This window comes from Prunus dulcis, chromosome 5, assembly GCF_902201215.1.
Source record: "Prunus dulcis chromosome 5, ALMONDv2, whole genome shotgun sequence".
In the NCBI taxonomy this organism is placed as follows: domain Eukaryota; kingdom Viridiplantae; phylum Streptophyta; class Magnoliopsida; order Rosales; family Rosaceae; genus Prunus; species Prunus dulcis.
Window position 1 is genome coordinate 15,495,479 of NC_047654.1, and position 16,847 is coordinate 15,512,325.

The 16,847-nt window shown below is 37.8% G+C and overlaps 4 protein-coding genes and 4 non-coding genes across 9 annotated transcripts; 6 read left to right on the plus strand and 2 right to left on the minus strand.

Annotated features, from left to right (window-relative positions):
* The first annotated feature begins 230 nt into the window (after window positions 1-230).
* Window positions 231-1,683, plus strand: LOC117629309 (putative lipoate-protein ligase A). Its single transcript, XM_034361855.1, has 4 exons — window positions 231-545; window positions 761-999; window positions 1,080-1,228; window positions 1,345-1,683. The coding sequence occupies exons 1-4, from the start codon at window positions 343-345 to the stop codon at window positions 1,588-1,590; spliced, it is 837 nt and encodes a 278-aa protein (XP_034217746.1). The 5' UTR covers window positions 231-342; the 3' UTR covers window positions 1,591-1,683.
* A 164-nt stretch (window positions 1,684-1,847) lies between these two features.
* On the plus strand, window positions 1,848-6,144 carry LOC117629306 (agamous-like MADS-box protein AGL65). 2 transcript variants are annotated; one of them, XM_034361852.1, is made up of 13 exons: window positions 1,848-2,066; window positions 2,444-2,562; window positions 2,824-3,009; window positions 3,197-3,256; window positions 3,358-3,376; window positions 3,502-3,566; window positions 3,658-3,673; window positions 3,772-3,833; window positions 4,379-4,475; window positions 4,776-4,823; window positions 4,943-5,070; window positions 5,254-5,674; window positions 5,820-6,144. In XM_034361852.1, exons 3-13 carry the CDS (start codon window positions 2,825-2,827, stop codon window positions 5,838-5,840), a joined length of 1,122 nt encoding a protein of 373 aa, XP_034217743.1. In that variant the 5' UTR covers window positions 1,848-2,066; window positions 2,444-2,562; window position 2,824; the 3' UTR covers window positions 5,841-6,144. The 2 variants fall into 2 exon arrangements, with proteins under 2 accessions (XP_034217743.1, XP_034217744.1); XM_034361853.1 differs by lacking the exon at window positions 2,444-2,562 and having other exon boundaries at window positions 2,055-2,128.
* A 53-nt stretch (window positions 6,145-6,197) lies between these two features.
* Window positions 6,198-7,480, minus strand: LOC117629310 (chlorophyll a-b binding protein P4, chloroplastic). The gene is made up of 3 exons (XM_034361857.1): window positions 7,146-7,480; window positions 6,596-7,011; window positions 6,198-6,497 (listed from the first exon to the last, which is right to left on the minus strand). Exons 1-3 carry the CDS (start codon window positions 7,358-7,360, stop codon window positions 6,361-6,363), a joined length of 768 nt encoding a protein of 255 aa, XP_034217748.1. The 5' UTR covers window positions 7,361-7,480; the 3' UTR covers window positions 6,198-6,360.
* Window positions 7,481-8,688: 1,208 nt separating this feature from the next.
* LOC117629313 (expansin-A1-like) lies at window positions 8,689-10,334 on the minus strand. The gene is made up of 3 exons (XM_034361860.1): window positions 10,086-10,334; window positions 9,685-9,997; window positions 8,689-9,359 (listed from the first exon to the last, which is right to left on the minus strand). The coding sequence occupies exons 1-3, from the start codon at window positions 10,216-10,218 to the stop codon at window positions 9,056-9,058; spliced, it is 750 nt and encodes a 249-aa protein (XP_034217751.1). The 5' UTR covers window positions 10,219-10,334; the 3' UTR covers window positions 8,689-9,055.
* A 4,716-nt stretch (window positions 10,335-15,050) lies between these two features.
* LOC117629439 lies at window positions 15,051-15,122 on the plus strand. Its single transcript, XR_004586100.1, has one exon. It is a non-coding gene; the product is annotated as a small nucleolar RNA Z267 (small nucleolar RNA).
* A 238-nt stretch (window positions 15,123-15,360) lies between these two features.
* LOC117629441 lies at window positions 15,361-15,446 on the plus strand. The gene has a single exon (XR_004586102.1). It is a non-coding gene; the product is annotated as a small nucleolar RNA R44/J54/Z268 family (small nucleolar RNA).
* A 161-nt stretch (window positions 15,447-15,607) lies between these two features.
* On the plus strand, window positions 15,608-15,692 carry LOC117629440. Its single transcript, XR_004586101.1, has one exon. It is a non-coding gene; the product is annotated as a small nucleolar RNA R44/J54/Z268 family (small nucleolar RNA).
* A 46-nt stretch (window positions 15,693-15,738) lies between these two features.
* Window positions 15,739-15,817, plus strand: LOC117629423. The gene has a single exon (XR_004586085.1). It is a non-coding gene; the product is annotated as a small nucleolar RNA snoR122 (small nucleolar RNA).
* Window positions 15,818-16,847: the final 1,030 nt, after the last annotated feature.

The window sequence follows — 16,847 nt, forward strand, 5'->3', positions numbered from 1 at the left end:
AAAGTGGGGTACATTTGTGCCATTTGCATAACTTGAATCCAAATTTGAGTACATTTGTGCCATTTGCATAACTTGAATTCAAAGTTTGGTACATTTGTAGTTTACCCCTTTTTTAAATCAAAACACTCCCAGTTAAACGACGTCGTTTCATTTAGAATTTTTTTTAAAACACTGCAACCGAAACGACGTCGTTTCATTACAATAAACCTAAAAAGAGAACACGCGAGTCGTCTTCCTCGCAGAGTCGCAGCCAATTTGCATACTCGCAAAATTTCTTCAGGTTCAGAAGTGTCCAGATCTGGCACGCCTCGCTCCGATGCGCTCGCCAACGGGCGCGAAGGCATGCTTTTAAAAACACTGGTTTCAATGACTATTCCTCAAACAAGGAACTTTGGGCTTCCATTCATGAACCTTATCAGATTAAAAGGAATTCCTATCCTGCAGCAGCTTCATTTAGAGGAGCAATTGCTTCGAACCTCGTCTGATAATTGGTGCATTATGAATGATGGAACAAAGGATCCTACTATTGTAATGGGTATTTCAGGGTAAGATGACTGACTAAGCTAATAGGTTGCACGTATTTCTTGGTCAATATTGAGTAATTTTCCGAATTATATGACAGTTTTCCATTCTCTTGGTTGTGGCTCTGTTACTGACAGAGTATTCTGGTTTTTCCATTCTCTTGGTTGTGGCTGTGTCTATTTATTTATCTATTTTTTGCATTGGAGATTGTAAAGGGTTCCGTTTATGTTGTGCATAGAAAACCTGCAGAGCTTCTTGAAATTGATTTGGTGTTACGAGATCAGATTCCTGTCATTAGAAGGTTCACCGGAGGTGGTACTGTTATTGTTGATCACAACACCGTATTTGTTACTTTCATATGCAACACGGATGCGGTTGCTGGCCTGCAACCATATCCTCGACCTATAATGTCCTGGAGTAGCCTTTTATACAGCAGAGTGTTTGAAGGACGTGGTGATTTTCAACTTCGTGAAAATGGTACCTGAATGAACCTTCCCTCTTCTGTTCATCTTATGTTTTCTTGCTATTTTGACATACTTGGTCGCATCTGATTTTAGATTATGTATTTGGTAACCGCAAGTTTGGTGGGAATGCTCAATCTATTACTAAAACCCGGTGGATCCACCACACTTCCTTTCTATGGGACTATGAGGTTAGGAACATGGCATACCTCAGACTTCCAAAACGAATTCCTGAGTATCGATTGGTATGAACTCTTCTAAGTTTTATGTGGTTCAACCTGTGAATTTCACAGCTTAAATAGTCTATTACTTGTTATCAAGGCATATAGTTTGATGCCTATGCTGTCTATTTCCTTTTCAGGCAAGAGACCATTTGGAATTCATATGCTGCCTCAAGGACTACATCCCAAGATCGGTTTTTCTTGACAAAACTGTGGATGCACTTAGAACCCAATTTTCCGTGAGATCCGAGCAGTTGGATGCCTTTGAAGCTACCTCAAACACAAAGTTTGTACCCTCAACTAGGCTGTTGACAAGGCAGGAATTGGAGGAAGCGGCTTTTGGCTCTCATGCTCAGACCACTCTCTCTCAATCATTGTCATTGTAATGAATGTTATATTTTTTTTTTGTAAGTCCAATTTTGTCAATGAGTGTTATAATTTTTTTGGATAATCAATAAAATGTAAGTCCAATTTAAACATGATTTTAGTAACCAAACTCTACAAAGAGAAAGGAAGACTAATTCCTATATTGATTGTTAATTTGCAATAGGCCACCTTTGCCTCTGTGACTCGACACCCCCCCAACCATGTTAACCGCAAATAAAGCCATGTAGGCTTTCTTGGTGGAGAAGCTCCTCACAATCCCAGCCCAAGAATTTTTTTTGTTCCTTTTGTCTTCGGTGTAAAAACCCCGTGCCCATTGTCCAATACTGCAAACTCACAAAGCGCACCGTTCATTACTCCTCTCTCTCTCTCTCTCTGTGACACACTCTGTTTCTCTCCCTGCGCAGTAATTTTCTGCTGGTTGGTTCTGCTCATTTTAACGACCGAAATCACAGCTTGACCCGTCGTGTGCAAATCTGTAAGCTTCAATCGTACAGCCATTTCTTTCCCTCCATCCTTCTCTGCTATTACTCTTTCTGGGTTGGTTCCCTGTTTGCCTTATTGAATTGCCGTTTTCCCGTATTCATATAAATATATCGATTTTGTTTTCTTTCTTTGTTCATATTTCTCATTTGAGTCCTACTCTTTTGCTGGTGTTTGTAAAGATTTTGTTTTTCTTTCATTTTATATCAACTTTCAAAAGTTGTTCAATTCTTTTTCATGTTTTCCTAAGTGGGCGTTGTAGAATTTTGTTTTTCTTCGTTCAGGTGATTATTTCCCTTCTGGGATTTAAGGCTTCGTTCATATTCATAGGATTGTATGCTTTTATGATAAATAGGCTCTGTTTTTCTGCAGAAAAATTAAAAAGAAGGTGGCCGACATTTATCAGTGCCAACCAAAACTGGATGGTTATTTTCATTTCCCAGTCTGTATTTGTAGGCAACTTCAATCAATCTTCTTTGTTCATTATCGGGGTAAATTTTTTAATTTTGAACTTTTAAATATGTGCTTGTCAAGTTCCGGTGCGTGGGATGAAGGCTTCCTTTGGAGAAGTGTGTTTTTTATGTGTAACTAAAGTGAGTCAAGGCGCATTTAAACAAGAAACAAGAACCTGTTTTTTTTCTTCTTTTTTTTTTTTTTTTTGTGTGGCTAAAGTAAGCTCTTTCATGACATTGAGAAATTTTCACAGTTGGCGTTTCATAAAGCTTTGGCACGGTTTGCTTATTGGATTGCAGGATGGGAAGGGTGAAGTTAAAGATAAAGAAATTGGAGAGCAGCGGTAACCGGCAGGTTACGTTTTCGAAAAGGAGAAATGGAATCTTGAAGAAAGCAAAGGAGTTATCAATACTATGTGATGTAGATATTGTCCTTCTCATGTTTTCCCCGACTGGAAGGCCTACATTACTCCAAGGGGAGCGCAGGTATCGTAACCCGAAAGTTTTCCATCGTACTTTGTTTTGATGATGATGTTTTGGTGATACATTGGCATTTTGCATGACTTTGAGGACAACCCAACATAACAAAACTAGAATGAGGCTGAAATGTAGGGTTGATAGTTTATCCATATCATATGTTGATATAGTTTCTTTGTTTTTTTGACTTTGTCAGTACTGTCGAAGAGATTATTTCAAAGTTTGCCCAATTAACTCCACAGGAGAGGGCAAAGAGGTAGTAAAGTACTTGCAATGAAAATTTTTCATTCTCATTTTCTAGCTTGATTGAATTTGGAGGGCATTACAGCTAACTGCTTTTCCATTTGATTGGAACAGGAAATTGGAGAGCCTTGAAGTAAGACTGTCGATAATAGCATTTCAAATGGAAACATTTTTTTTTTCTCTCTCTTGCTTTTGTTGTATTGAACAAAATGTAACTGCTGTCACTCTTGCATTTTGGTGTTCCTTTTGAGGATATAGGCACTGAAGAAAACTTTTAAGAAGTTAGACCATGATGTAAATGTACAAGAATTCATGAGTTCAAGGTATGTGATTGTGTTCATCAGATTTGTCATTTCCTTTTAGTAAAATATGTGGCCCTTTTATAATGTTTTTTTTCCCTTCTGTTTCTTGCAGCACCCAGACAGTTCAGGTATATATTCTTTACCAGCATTACCAATTGTTTTTTTTTTTTTTTTTCAAATTATTATTCATGACAACTAATGTTTTGTGATAAATTGCTCTCGGCAGGATCTGACTACTCAAGTAAGGGTATTGCAGGCCCAACTTACAGAAATACATAAGAGACTGAGGTGCACCTTTGGAGTTTTTGGTTGTTAAAGTATTGCTTTTTTTCTTTTTGGACTTGGTGGTCATCTTAGTAGCATTATACCGTTGTGTATTTTATAAAATGTCTATTCTATATAAGGCCATTTCAAGGAATTAAGTTGATATTTAACCAAAGAAAGAAAGTGATCAAGTTCTTTGCGAGTTTAGGGATTTACTGACGAATTTTGGAATCAATTTGGGTCATATTTGTGACTTTCATGTTATATGTTGTGTCATTTGTTTTGAAAATTTTTGTGCCTCGGCTTCTATCAAAAATTTAACACTTTCATTCTGGCTGTTCTTTAGTACCAACCAAGATGAAGCATAAAAAAATCTATGTGTGAATTGTCTTGTGTGTTCTTGGTAATATCATTTTTATTTGGACCTGGTTTCCTTATTCAGGTTGCCACGAGAACAACTTAAATTTACAAGTGAAAAATCACAATCTATATATTGAACTATGTATTGATCAGTAAGGTATGCATATAAAGCATTCATATGATAGTTTAAGCTCTTGTCACTTTTTCAGCTTTTGGTGTAACCCAGATAAGGTTGACAATCTTGAACATCTAAGCCAGATGGAAGACATGCTTAAGGAATCAATCAACCGAACACGTCTACACAAGGTATCATTTCGTTTTTCATGTTACTGCAGAAGAAAAAATACCAAGAGTTTATGGTTTCGTTTACCAAATAACTGAAAATTAATGATGAAATATGAACAGTGATAATATCATCAAATATATGGGTTTGGTTGGTTTTGGTGTCATGGTGAGTTTAGTTTAAGGTGCACTGACTCACCCGAGCCACCTTAAAAATGTTAAGCCAGAGGATGGATGCTGCTATTTTGTTTATCTGCTTAATAGATCCTTATTAGGGATTGACTATTGAATTGATACTAATATACTGGATACTTCTCTTGTTAGGAAAATTTGGGAAAACATCAACTAACGTCACTAAATTGCACAAGCCAGGTAATAAATACTTTAGCTGATGAGGAATGCTCTCTCTCTCTCTCTCTCTCTCTCTCTCTCTCTCTCTCTCTCTCTCTCTCTCGGACAAAATCTGAAGATTGACTTTTCTTGCATCGCAGTTTCAAAATGGAATGCCTTCATCTTTATTAGTGGGTGGTATGCCAGAAGCTCAACCTTTAACTTGGCTTCTCAGTAATGACAATCAACACATGATATTACCCAACGAGTCGAACTATCTGCCACATAGGTTAGTCTACTGCTGTTATGCATCTACCACTGCTTCCCCCAAAGAGCCCAATGCCTGAGAACTTTCTTTCTGATAGATTACTTATGCTATGATCTTCTACTTTATACAATATAGATGATTTGATTTGTTGAAAGCATTGTTATAGCTGAACAAAATTTGTTTTCTTATTGGCTCTCTCTATAGAGATGTAGATGTGGAGTGCTCTACAAATGCCTCAGTTCCACAATATACTAGTTACTTTGGCACTGGCGCTAGTACTAGCACTGGCAAACAATCTGAGGTTGGTGATCCAGTACAACTAGATAATATGGGACAAATTCCTAATATGGAAGGAGGTGGTGGCTTGAATGAGTTTGACATAAATGCTTGTTTAAGTACAGAACCTGGCCAGCAATATGTGTATCCATCATATTGTAGTTCTAATGTGGATGATAAGACATCGAAGCCTGAGATGGAAATGAACTTACCTACAAATCCGGTGGGTTATCAAGTAAGTAGCGACTTTGAACTGCCTAGATCGATGTATGACAATGAGCATCATGCTTGGCTTTCTTCACCTGGGCCAAGCGGCATTGCTGTGTACAAGGAGAATACTTACCAGCAGGTGACCATTCTTTGATTGATTTTAATCACTCTGTTTTCCCAAGCTTAGAAGCAGGTTTCAAATATAATGAAGTGAATAACGGTCTTTGTATTTCATCATTCCATTGATGCCTTGTGGCTCTATGTTTGCTTTTGTTCTCTTGTAGCAACCAAACGTGGGATTGTAGCTGAAAAAATCATGGAAGGATTTACAGGCATCACACACCGACCAGACGATGTGAAACGGTCAGAGTTGTCCAAGAGAAGTATTGATGTCCCTTAGCCAGTTGGGGCGTAGATTAAACCTGTATATATACTGTACAAGACATATAGGATCATTGTTCATCTGTATATTAACTGTTTTGGTTCTCTCAACTCAACAAAGTTGTAACATGGTTGGGTTGGGTTCCTGAATTCAGAGCATCCCACATTGTAAATTATTACTGATAGAAAATGAAATCAAAATTATATCTTGAGCTACTTTGTGATTTATATCAATCCACAGCCTGCAACATTAGATTTCATATCAGCAATTAATTACTTAGTGTAGATGTAATGAGAAAGATAATATTAATGCCACCATGGTTCCTGTACACTGGTAAAACCGTTGTCTACTACATTGATGCTCACCATCTCACTCAAATACCATTAAATCATTGTTACAAAATAAATGAAACATGCTTTTCCACTTCTTCTCTTTTAACAGATCTAGTAGCCTCTTAGTGTCTGGACAATGGTGTTATGCCATGGGTCTGAGAGGTGCTGCAAGAGGTTGTCAAATGGTCCTTTTCCAGTCACATTGTGTTGAACCACAAAACCCAGGAATGCCAACATTGCCAGTCTCCCTGCACACACATTTCAAACAACACATTAGAGCTCATTTCAAACATAAGCATTTCAAAGCCTTTTCAAGCAAAATTGAAGTGAATTTTTGAACGCATACCATTGGCAATTTCCTTCTCCTTGGCCTCAAGAGTGGGTGCAAAGTTGAGGGGGTTGAAGATGCCACCTGGGTAACCCACCTCGTTTGGAGGCAAGCTGTATTGCTTGAAGATGGGGTCTTGGTTCACACTTCCTGGGTTCTTGATGTCTTGCCACCGTCTGATCTCGACGTAGTGAAACAAGATGAACTCGATCACGAAAAGGGTAGATGAAGATGCAAAGTACTCAGCCTTGCCAGCATCATACCATTTAGGAACATTAAGGATCCCAATGCTTGTGAACACTTCAGGCAACAGCATCCCAACAACACCCAACATTGCCCATCTGCCATTCACGAGCTCAGCTTGGACATACCACCTGAGGTTCTCTGGGTCCTCAGCAAGTCCCAGAGGATCAAATCCATTGTCACCAGGAAGACTGGCCACAGAAAAGAAAACACATCTCAGCCAATCTATGATATTTCTCAAATTTTCAGCCTACTTGTATCACAAGGCAGAGCAACATGAAACATTCAATGTTATATGAGTGTGAATGAGAAATTCTAAACATACCTGCCAGTGAGGTAGCCTGGTGAGGCCAAGCCTGGCAACCACTCACCCTTCTTGGCTTCAACTTTAAAAGAAGTAGCAGATGGAGAAGCCATTGGCCTAATGAGAGATACTTCCCTATTTAATTTAGTAGAAGAAGACCCAGTAAGGAACCTGGATTTTGAGTTGATGCATGGCCTGAAAACAGCCGCTGAGGCCTGTGTTGTGACCGTTGCCATATTTTCCCACCTGAATTTTGGTCAAGAAAATGGAATTTCAGGTGGAGGAGGAGACTATTAGATGATGGTATGGTGCTAAATGGAAATGTAAATGCGTAATGTGAGTCCATGGCTTTTGTATATTTGATGTCAAATTGTCAATGAGATTCTTGTGGTTGTTGTTCTTTGGTGGAACTTTATCGTTGGTTTGCAAAGATTTTTGGGATCCAACGGTGAGGATGAATTCGAGGCTATAGATTGGCCAATGGGAACTCTTGAGCCTTATCGTTTTATCTCTAGCGTTGTATCCACAAATCTATATCTTTGTTGTTGTTGGCTGAAAATAATGTTGTAGGGTCCACTTTTTGGCCACGTAGGAAGATTTTTTCTTTTAACAGGATATGGATATGATGATTAGAATCTCCTTCCACGTGGAATCTATGGAAACCTATAGTTGCATGACAAGTGGCTGGCTCAAACTACCCCTTAGGCTTAGCAATTGAGGTGAGCGTGTTAAATTCACAAAGAAAGTGCTCAGGCTGAGCAAAAGTGTTAATCTAAAAGGTTTTGTAAGACAAACTTGGCATTCAATCAAAGACCTTTTTCTCTCACTTTGGAGGCCAATTTCATGGTACCCCAAAACCTTGATGAGCCTCCAACTCAAAAAGACTCAAATATAGGATCTCTGTCTGGTTACTTTGGGCAAGGCAACAAGGATTGTAAACATCATTTACCAACTTGGAGCAACTGAAACTTGCATATTTACTTACCCCTTTGATTTGATCTAATTATTTTGGAAATGCAATGTACAATATTATTATTAGGCAACAGGGTGGCCCGGCTGTGACAGAAATTTCATCCTAAGAGAAAATAGATTTTGGGCTTGTTTTAACCTCCCAAATCCATTTGCCCACGTCAAAGTCCATATCTAGTCAGAATTTGGGCTTAGCCCAATTCTTCATGGATATTGAAGAGAGAGGTTACAGATTCTTGGCCCAAGATTCTCAATTATGACAAGTTTAGGTTTAGACTTACGTCCAAATTACATTAGTTTGCCTATTAGAGTGAGCCTGTAACTAAGCATGACGTTAAAGTGATTAGTTGTTTGATTGAAATCTTGTCAAATATGGTATGGTGGTCCTGACTCTTGGACTGCTCACCTTGTGTGATGTCGCACAAGCACACCCCTACCCTCAGGTTAGTAAGGTCCCCCAACCACAAAAGGTGGGTGTAGCAAACCAGAAAATTATATTAGTCTTAATTATGAAGCAGGAATTTCACCTTCAGATTAAATGAGAATGGTGATGAATTAAAAGAAAACATCTACAGTCATAGATAGATAGAATGAATGAAAATTTTGGGCAACTATTTTCACCCTCATGAAGAGAGAGGAAGATTTTATTCACCAAACCATACAAGTAATTCAAAATAAAACTGCGTTACAATGAAATTAAACCAAAACAAACTTAACCTAACAAAAAAGTGGCGGGTGGTTTATGCCCACCGCTGCCAAATCTCTCTCTCTCTCTGCCTGCCTTTCCCAAAAAGAAAGCAGAACAAAGCACAATGACCCCATAACCCTTTAATTTTTAAATGATAAAATGGCCATCTTGAAATAATAAGCCCTTTTTTTCTCATTTCGACTCTAAAACTAACTCTAGACAGTGTGACACCACCAAACAAGTCGTTTTTAGGCTTGTTAAGTCTTGTGTTGTTTCAGAATTGTACGCCACTGAATGTCTGGCCAAATGACCAGCCGGCAGGAGCAACGTTGTTGGCGACGACGGTGCGGCCGTCGCTGGTGGTGACCTTGAAGGAGAGACTCTGGCCATTCAGATAAAAGTTGCTTTGCCAATTCTGCCCCCAGTTCCTAGACATGGTTTGCCAACCAGTTTTTGACCCTTTGATGGAAACTGCGTGAACATCTCCGGCACCTCCAACGTTTGTGATCAGCACCAGATTGAAGTATGAGTGGCCGTTGATTGTGAATCTTATGCCACCCTTCTTTATGCATGGGACCCTACAAAAAAACAGACATTGAAAAAAGATAAATTGAAAGCTGATATATATTGGGGGGTGGGGATCGAATATGGAACTTATGCCAATCACTTTAACTACAAGACCCTTGCTATATCGCCTATCCCCGTTTCATTGCCCCATTTTAAAACTTGCCATTTAAATGTGGCGAAACTAAAACCACTAGAAATTATAAATTTGTTTTACTGAATTACAAAAAAAAACCCCTGTTACTAGGGTGGAGTGTGAAAGGAAACATAAACATAAACAAACAAAAAATTGTGACAAAAAAACAAAAACAAATGAGGCATGAGACCTGAAATTCATACCTCCGGTAAGACACAGGCACAATCCCAGCTCTGTATTGAGCAATCCGCTGGAAGACTGGCTGGGCAAGATCAAAATGTTGCTGTGGAGGGTTGCACCAACCGCCTGCATTGTTGGGGAGGGCATTGTTTGGAGGGCAGAAGTTGGTGGCTGTGACGAAAATTGAGCCTGGGAGACACCATTTTGGATCACTCGCACACCTAATCTCAAAGCAAGCCCCGCAGCTCAGCCCATTGTTGAACAGGGCTGTGCTCAGAGCTGCTGTGTTGGTTCCATACCCTTGGCTATACAGGTTGCCATATCCACAAGCCCCTCCTGCAATTTGGGCATCAAAAATTAATTCATGGGTGGGCACTCAGAAAAATTACTTAACCAATTGGTTTTCAGGAGCTTTTGTGCTTACCCATTGTGCCAGAGGCATCACCTCCTCCATAGAAAGTGGCATGCGCATTAACCCAGCCCCCATCAGAGCCATAAGCAGAGGAGCTCAGAGAAAGAAGAAGAAAACCAACCAAGGCAAGCCCAAGAACTGCCATGTTTTGAAGCAGAGGCAGACCTTTTGGAAGTGTGAGAAAGAGAGCAAATGAAGAAAGAGAAAGAAGGGAAGGAGGAGCAGAGGAGGGCTGTGAGTTGTGAGGAGAAGTGGAGGAGAGTTGGGGGGGATAAATAGATGGTGGGAGAAACAGAGCTTTGTTTGCTTAGGCAGACGTCACAGCAACTAACTGACACTAAACTTTTGAGGTGTGGGGACCTTAAACCGCCATGTGTAAGAGGTTTAGTGTATGTGTCTGAGGAACCAAAGCACACTTCTTTGAAACCACGTGGTTTTGGAACCATTCTCTGTGTGTTTTGGTAACTTTTTCTGTAAAATTCATACAGAAATTGGTTAGCTACATACATCATCCATGCCCACTAGAACCACTTAATTGAAGTTGAAGTATTATTAAGGTTCAAGCCCCAAAACTGGTTTTGCAATTTGCATTCAAAACTGGTTAGCTACATACAACTCTATCATGCCCACTAGAACCACCATTAATTGTGTCTGTTATTTACTACAATTGCAGCTCAGAATCATTTTGCCAGATTCTGCCTTTTACTCTGTTTTGCTCTGTTTTTTTTAGCAGCTTCAGCCTCTTCTGCAAGATTAAAAAATGCACATGCATATTCAGATTGGTCCCGTGAATGTCCAGTCAAAAAGGGCAATGCGGCTATAGTTACTTTGAAAAATCTATGACCTATAAAGTTTTCCAGAATTTCTAAATTATCTTTCAATATATGTCCAAATGGATGCATGTGGAAACTACCAATAAAGTACACTAAAGTCTCTTCTTTTTTTCTTTTTCTTTTTGTCAAAGATCGGAGAGGGCGATTTACTCATACACACTGACCACGATCAGTAGCTAGCCTAGGAATGCCTAAGGCTTCAGCAGTGGCATTGAAATGTTGGTATTTAGCATGGAATTTTTGGGTAGATTCAATCTGGAAAATTACATGATATCTTTAAGCCGACAAATTGCCAAATAAAACATGGTAGGGCTGTTGAGTGTTGACCAATATTTTACAGGTCCTTGTCTTCAAATACATTAGAAACTTTGACCCGGTTATTGTGCAAGGGGCATCATCTTCTAGACACAAAACACAGCGTTCTCACTCATGCATTCAATCTTATCGGTTTGACACTAGTGCTGCAGACACTTGGAGAGCACATGGCTGATGGAAAAAAAACGTTTCCTTTTCTTTTCTTCTTGTTTTTGGTAACGTGGGTGATGAAATGTTGATGATGATAAGCAGGCTCAGTCTGTTACAAAAGGAGAGAGGAGGAGGAGGAAGGGGGAGGAGGAGTAGGGCCAGGTGAGAAAACTCCACAACAACTCCATGTCTCATTTATTATAAAATAATTTCATTCAATTTATTGCAACTGGTTTCTGCAAAAGCTGCAAATTTATTAAACCAATCCGAGAGTTGCATGCATGTGAAATATTCGCAGTGAATTGAAAATAGCAATCATAAGGATGCATATGTATATCTGCATCCGCCTACTTTGCTATATAGTAGATTATAGATATACTTGTTCTCCAATGTTATTCTTCTTCAAGGTGCTAAATTAAATAATTAAATAGTGTAATGTAACATGTACGTATTAATTAGTTATGGTCAACTAATATATATATAATATATATAATTTTTGTGTTTTTCTTTGAAGTCATGGAGGGTTGCCATGCACGATCTCCCAGAACATGATTCATTTGGTGTGGTAAACGTATGGTATGTACTCTATCTTATCTTCTGAATCCATTATATAACCAACATCAACCAGAATATATATATAACTAGTGGTGAGGGACATCTTTGTAAAGTGTACTTTGTATTGTATTTTACTAATTCAAACCGTTTATTTTATAAATATTTATTTAAAGATCATCTCTATAAAAAATCAATTGAATCCGATATCATTTGACCACTCAATTAAATTATTGAAATTTTAGTACTTTCTTGAAGCACCATGTTTATTGATTTTGTTTGACACAATTAGATGTCTAAACGGTTTCCGATTTATTTAATTTTTTGCAAAGATAACCTATGAATGAAGACCAAAAAATAGATAGTTTGGATCGTTGAAAAAAAAAATCGTAGAGTACCCTAAATGGTGTTTCTCAAATTTTACAAGCTTAACACTGGGGAAGAAATCAACTTTAAACCCTAATATATTGGCCCCTCCACACATAAAATCCCGACTCCGCCACTGCCTGAATGAAAGGGTATATAAATATACAGTAAAATTAGACCTGAATAATTAATTTATTTATGTAGTCAATATTAAGTAACATATATTAATTGATTCAACGACTCAAATTCTGAAGTTGGATCTATTCAACATAGAAACTTTCCAATGCACAAAGTCATACTGTCACGTAAGTTGTAGAATGAGGTCGCTGGAAAGAAATGGAGAATTCAATTTCTAGAAACGAAAAAGGAAAAAGCAAATAAAGATAATAAAGAGAGTTGACAAAAAAGAGATTGGAGTAGAATGGTGGTGCCAGCCACATATAGCTATCTTAGCTTACGTCGGCTCTCCATGGAAAGCAACTTGAAGGGTTTTTATCAAGGAATGGAACACGTACGTTCTGCACTCATTTGGCTTCTTTCATGGGATACTCGATCGTCATTTCGAGCTGTAGCTTTACCAATCAGATTGTCTTTTCTCTCTCTTCTGATCTTTCCTTATCAATCACGGATTCTTTCCTCACCAGAAAACCCTACTGATCGAGCCCAACACCTGGAAAATCATATCATGAAAATCGTAACACTACTTTACATCTAATCATGTAAATTGCCTAATGTTGACCCATGCATGCATGTGTAATATCAATCATAAACAAACCGCTTTCAAGACTTACATTTATATTAATTTGTGTAAATTATTGAGATTGTTAATGTTAAAACCGTGCCCGGTTGATTAAAATCGTGCGTGATTTATATTTACGTTCTGACAATAAAAAATTTATGCAAATATATGAAAATTATGGCAGTACGTGCATAAAACATCAAAACGTTGGTGTCCAGAGAGAGCCTGTGACTTCTTTCATTCACGGCTACTAATTTTTTGGAAAAAAATATGAAATCATGCGATCCATATCATTACAGAACTGGAAGAAAAAAACAAGTTCGAGCATGTGTGATAGCTAGCTAATATAAACGGCAAACAGAAGGAGAGAGTATATATACATAATATGAAATTGAATTCAAGTGATTTTTTTATAGAGATGATTTTTGAATGAATATCTATAAAATAGACGGTTTGCATTAGTAAAATACAATCCAGAGTAGGCCTTACAATAGTGTCTCTCAAATAAGCTTATTTGAGAGATCCCTCAATGAAAGCTCTTTATATATATGTAGCTTATTTGAATTTATATGTAGCGAAGCGGAAAAGTTTACATAACCTTCTAATTTTATAAAATTTAATTTATAATGATAGTAGTTGCTGATAAATCGTATAGATGGTCAATCCTCTCCATTGACTCTATTTACTTAGAGAGGCAAACTATAAGAAAAAAGAAAAGGTATATATAGATTATTCTTTGTTAAAAACTTTCGGTGTTAATTCAGGAAAAGTAAGGGAAAAGACGTGAGCAATCCACATCCAATGTACTTGATGATCATGGATTACTTACTATATTTAGTTCCTAATTACTTGTTTGTTTGAGCACGGTAAAGTTAACAAACATATACAAAAGTGAAAACAAGCCGCCCGAATTCAAGGAATAATAGGCAAAGAGGTCTGAATGAAATCGTTGGCATGCAGTTGGAAAGTTGATTAGTTTGTCTGTCAAACCGCTATTAAAGACATTAGAGATGAAGATAATCAAAGTTTAATTTCCAGACAACTCTTCAGTCTTCTCGGCGGCCCCTCTCTTGTCTTGCTAAAGCTGCTTTATGGGGAGATAGATACCAATGCCATTAGTCAGATGTGTAAGACTGAAAATATGGGAATGGATAATACTAAGGGTGCACCTCCTTGTGTATATCCTAGTGATATATGAATTTCATCGTACATATGTTATAATCGAAATCATTCGTATTTTAAAGATCATCTCTGTAATCGATTAAATTTGAGAGTATTTACTCGTTCATATGTATTAACTAAACGGTTTTAACGGGATATGTTGGGAATACATTCCTCAGTTTTAGTTGGATAGAATACAACTACCAATAAAGTGTTAGTTGGATTGACCTGCGTTTCTAGTGTGCTTCCAATTCCAAGTAGTCATGGGTTCAAATCCTCATTATACCCGTGTGTGTGAGTTTCCTCCCTTCCATTCATAACATTGGCAAAATAAAAAAAACTAGGTACAACTCGTATTCATTCTGGATCTCGGCCCAAGTCATATTTCATTCCGTGGTACAAAAATTGTGCTACCTTAACACTACTTATCAAAGGCCCAAGTCTTCGTTCTGAAGGCCCTTTGGATTGTTAGGAGCTACCAGGCCTTGGCCCATTTACTTGGTTCCTCAGTTGTGCCTAGACATTGGGCCTCTGGCCCATTTTAACCTGACCCATTACCAATTTCTGCCGTGCCTTTACATTAAAATCGACGGTCCTGATCAAAGTACGGCCTTCATGTTGTGCCCTAATTTGCTGTACCCAAACTATATATATATGATCACTATCGATCAAAACCCTAACTCAGAAGTCTAGAACCCTCTCCTCTTCTGCACCCTCCTCCTTGTATGCCGTTTCTCACCTGCCACTTTGAGTATGAGATTCATAGCCAATTCTCAGTATTGCGAAGCATTCTCATCTTGTATTGTTTTGATCTCTGTGTTTGTTTTCATTGTTTAAGGCTAGTATTAAGAAGTATGCCTACCCATGCCTGTGATGGTGTTAAATATACTTTGAGATTAATTTCTATGAAACAAATTTACTCTGAGGCATGAGGCTTTATGATTACTGTACTGTTTCTGTTCTTGTTCTCTGAATTTTTTCCGAATTGTAGCTGAAGAAAACTTTGGAGTTGGGTTTAGCCCAAAACCCTGGTCCAGCAAATTTATTGCCTGGTTTTGCTGAAATTTCTTATCTTTTGTTGTTATGCCGGGAAGGTTGGATTTTTACTATGCAAACTTGTTTATGCAAGTGAAGGTTTTGATAATAAGAATGAGAATTGTTTGTGTTTGGGATTGCAAGTGACGATAAAACAGACAGGGACATCTGCACTCTTCGGAGGGTGATGACTTAGTCTAATGGGAATCTCTCCGATGCATTTTCAACATTTTTGCACTGCACTGGATTTGTATTCTTGTGTAATTGTTTGCTTATTTTGTGCTGGTAGGATTGTTGGTAGTAATTTGTTTTGATTGTGTTTAATGATTGTGCCATTTGATCTGATGATGTGTATGTCTTAGTTTTCTGGTTTTGAACTTATTTGTGCAAGTGACGATAAACAGACAGGGACATCAGAACTCCTTTGGGAGGATGGTGATTTGTCAATGGGAATCTCTCTGATGCACAACATTATTTCAGTTGAATGATTTTCTTTTCTTGAAATTAAAACTTTTGCCAATGATGCAGTTAAAATGCACGTATTATCAGAGATAATTATGATGATATATGCTATTGTCACTACCTCTGAGGCAAACTCTCTGTTTTCCGTTTGAAAATCTGATTTCTTTTTGCTTGTTTGAAACATTTGTGGTTCATAAGTTCAAATGTCATCATCTTTTTAGTGTAAGAATTGGTTTTGAGAAAAACAGAGCCTAATGATTGCAACAAAAGAACGGAGATTTGAAGGCTGCTTTTGTGGAAGCTTAACGTAGTATTGGGCTCCAAAAGCGCCTCATGAAATAATCGTTCACGCTGGATAGTATATGAAGGCTTTCACACGATTTAATTTCTGTTGTTTGGTCCTTGTTTTTGTTTGTCGTATAAACCAACTGAATTTTTGTGTTCAAGTATCAAATCTAAGCATCATATTAAGTTTTCACAATCCGCTGATTTCAGTGACTCTTTGAAGAAGAGATGATCATCCATGTTCCCCATTTGTCACCTCCTATAAGCACCCAACGAACGTTTTTCGACACTCGGTCTCGGACTTAGAAAGGAGATTTTATTGACAAGCCTCTCTCAAAATCACTTAAATTCACTCATTTATAAGCTTAGTAAAAATGATTAAGATTGAGAAGAATGTGAAATGACTTAATTAATCGACAAGCAATAATATAATTCTCATGTGTTTTATTATGTAGATGGGTCTCGACCAAAAAAAGAAAGAATGTCAGTAGGTTCTTTGTGGGCATTCTTGCAGCCCATTCTTCATGAACTGGATTACCTGGAGCCCAAGGCTAACCAGGCCAAGTGGGTTATTGTTTCCTAAGCCCAGAAAGAGTACCAAGAATTTATGATTAGGTAAATGCTTCGATTTAAGTTGATGTTTGCAAATGTACCAACTAATTGAATTCTAAATTTACATATGGAGTTGCAGTGGTTATTTTTATTTCTACTTTCTTGTCTGCAAGAACCCTCCTACCCTAAACCCTGTTCCTCCTGTGTAATCTTGTATCTGTCTTCATATCAATAAAAAAAAAATTTGAATTCTAAAATGAGAATTAGATTATATGGGCTGGATTAATAATTTTAGATGCGTACTGCATTTAAAATACAACAATT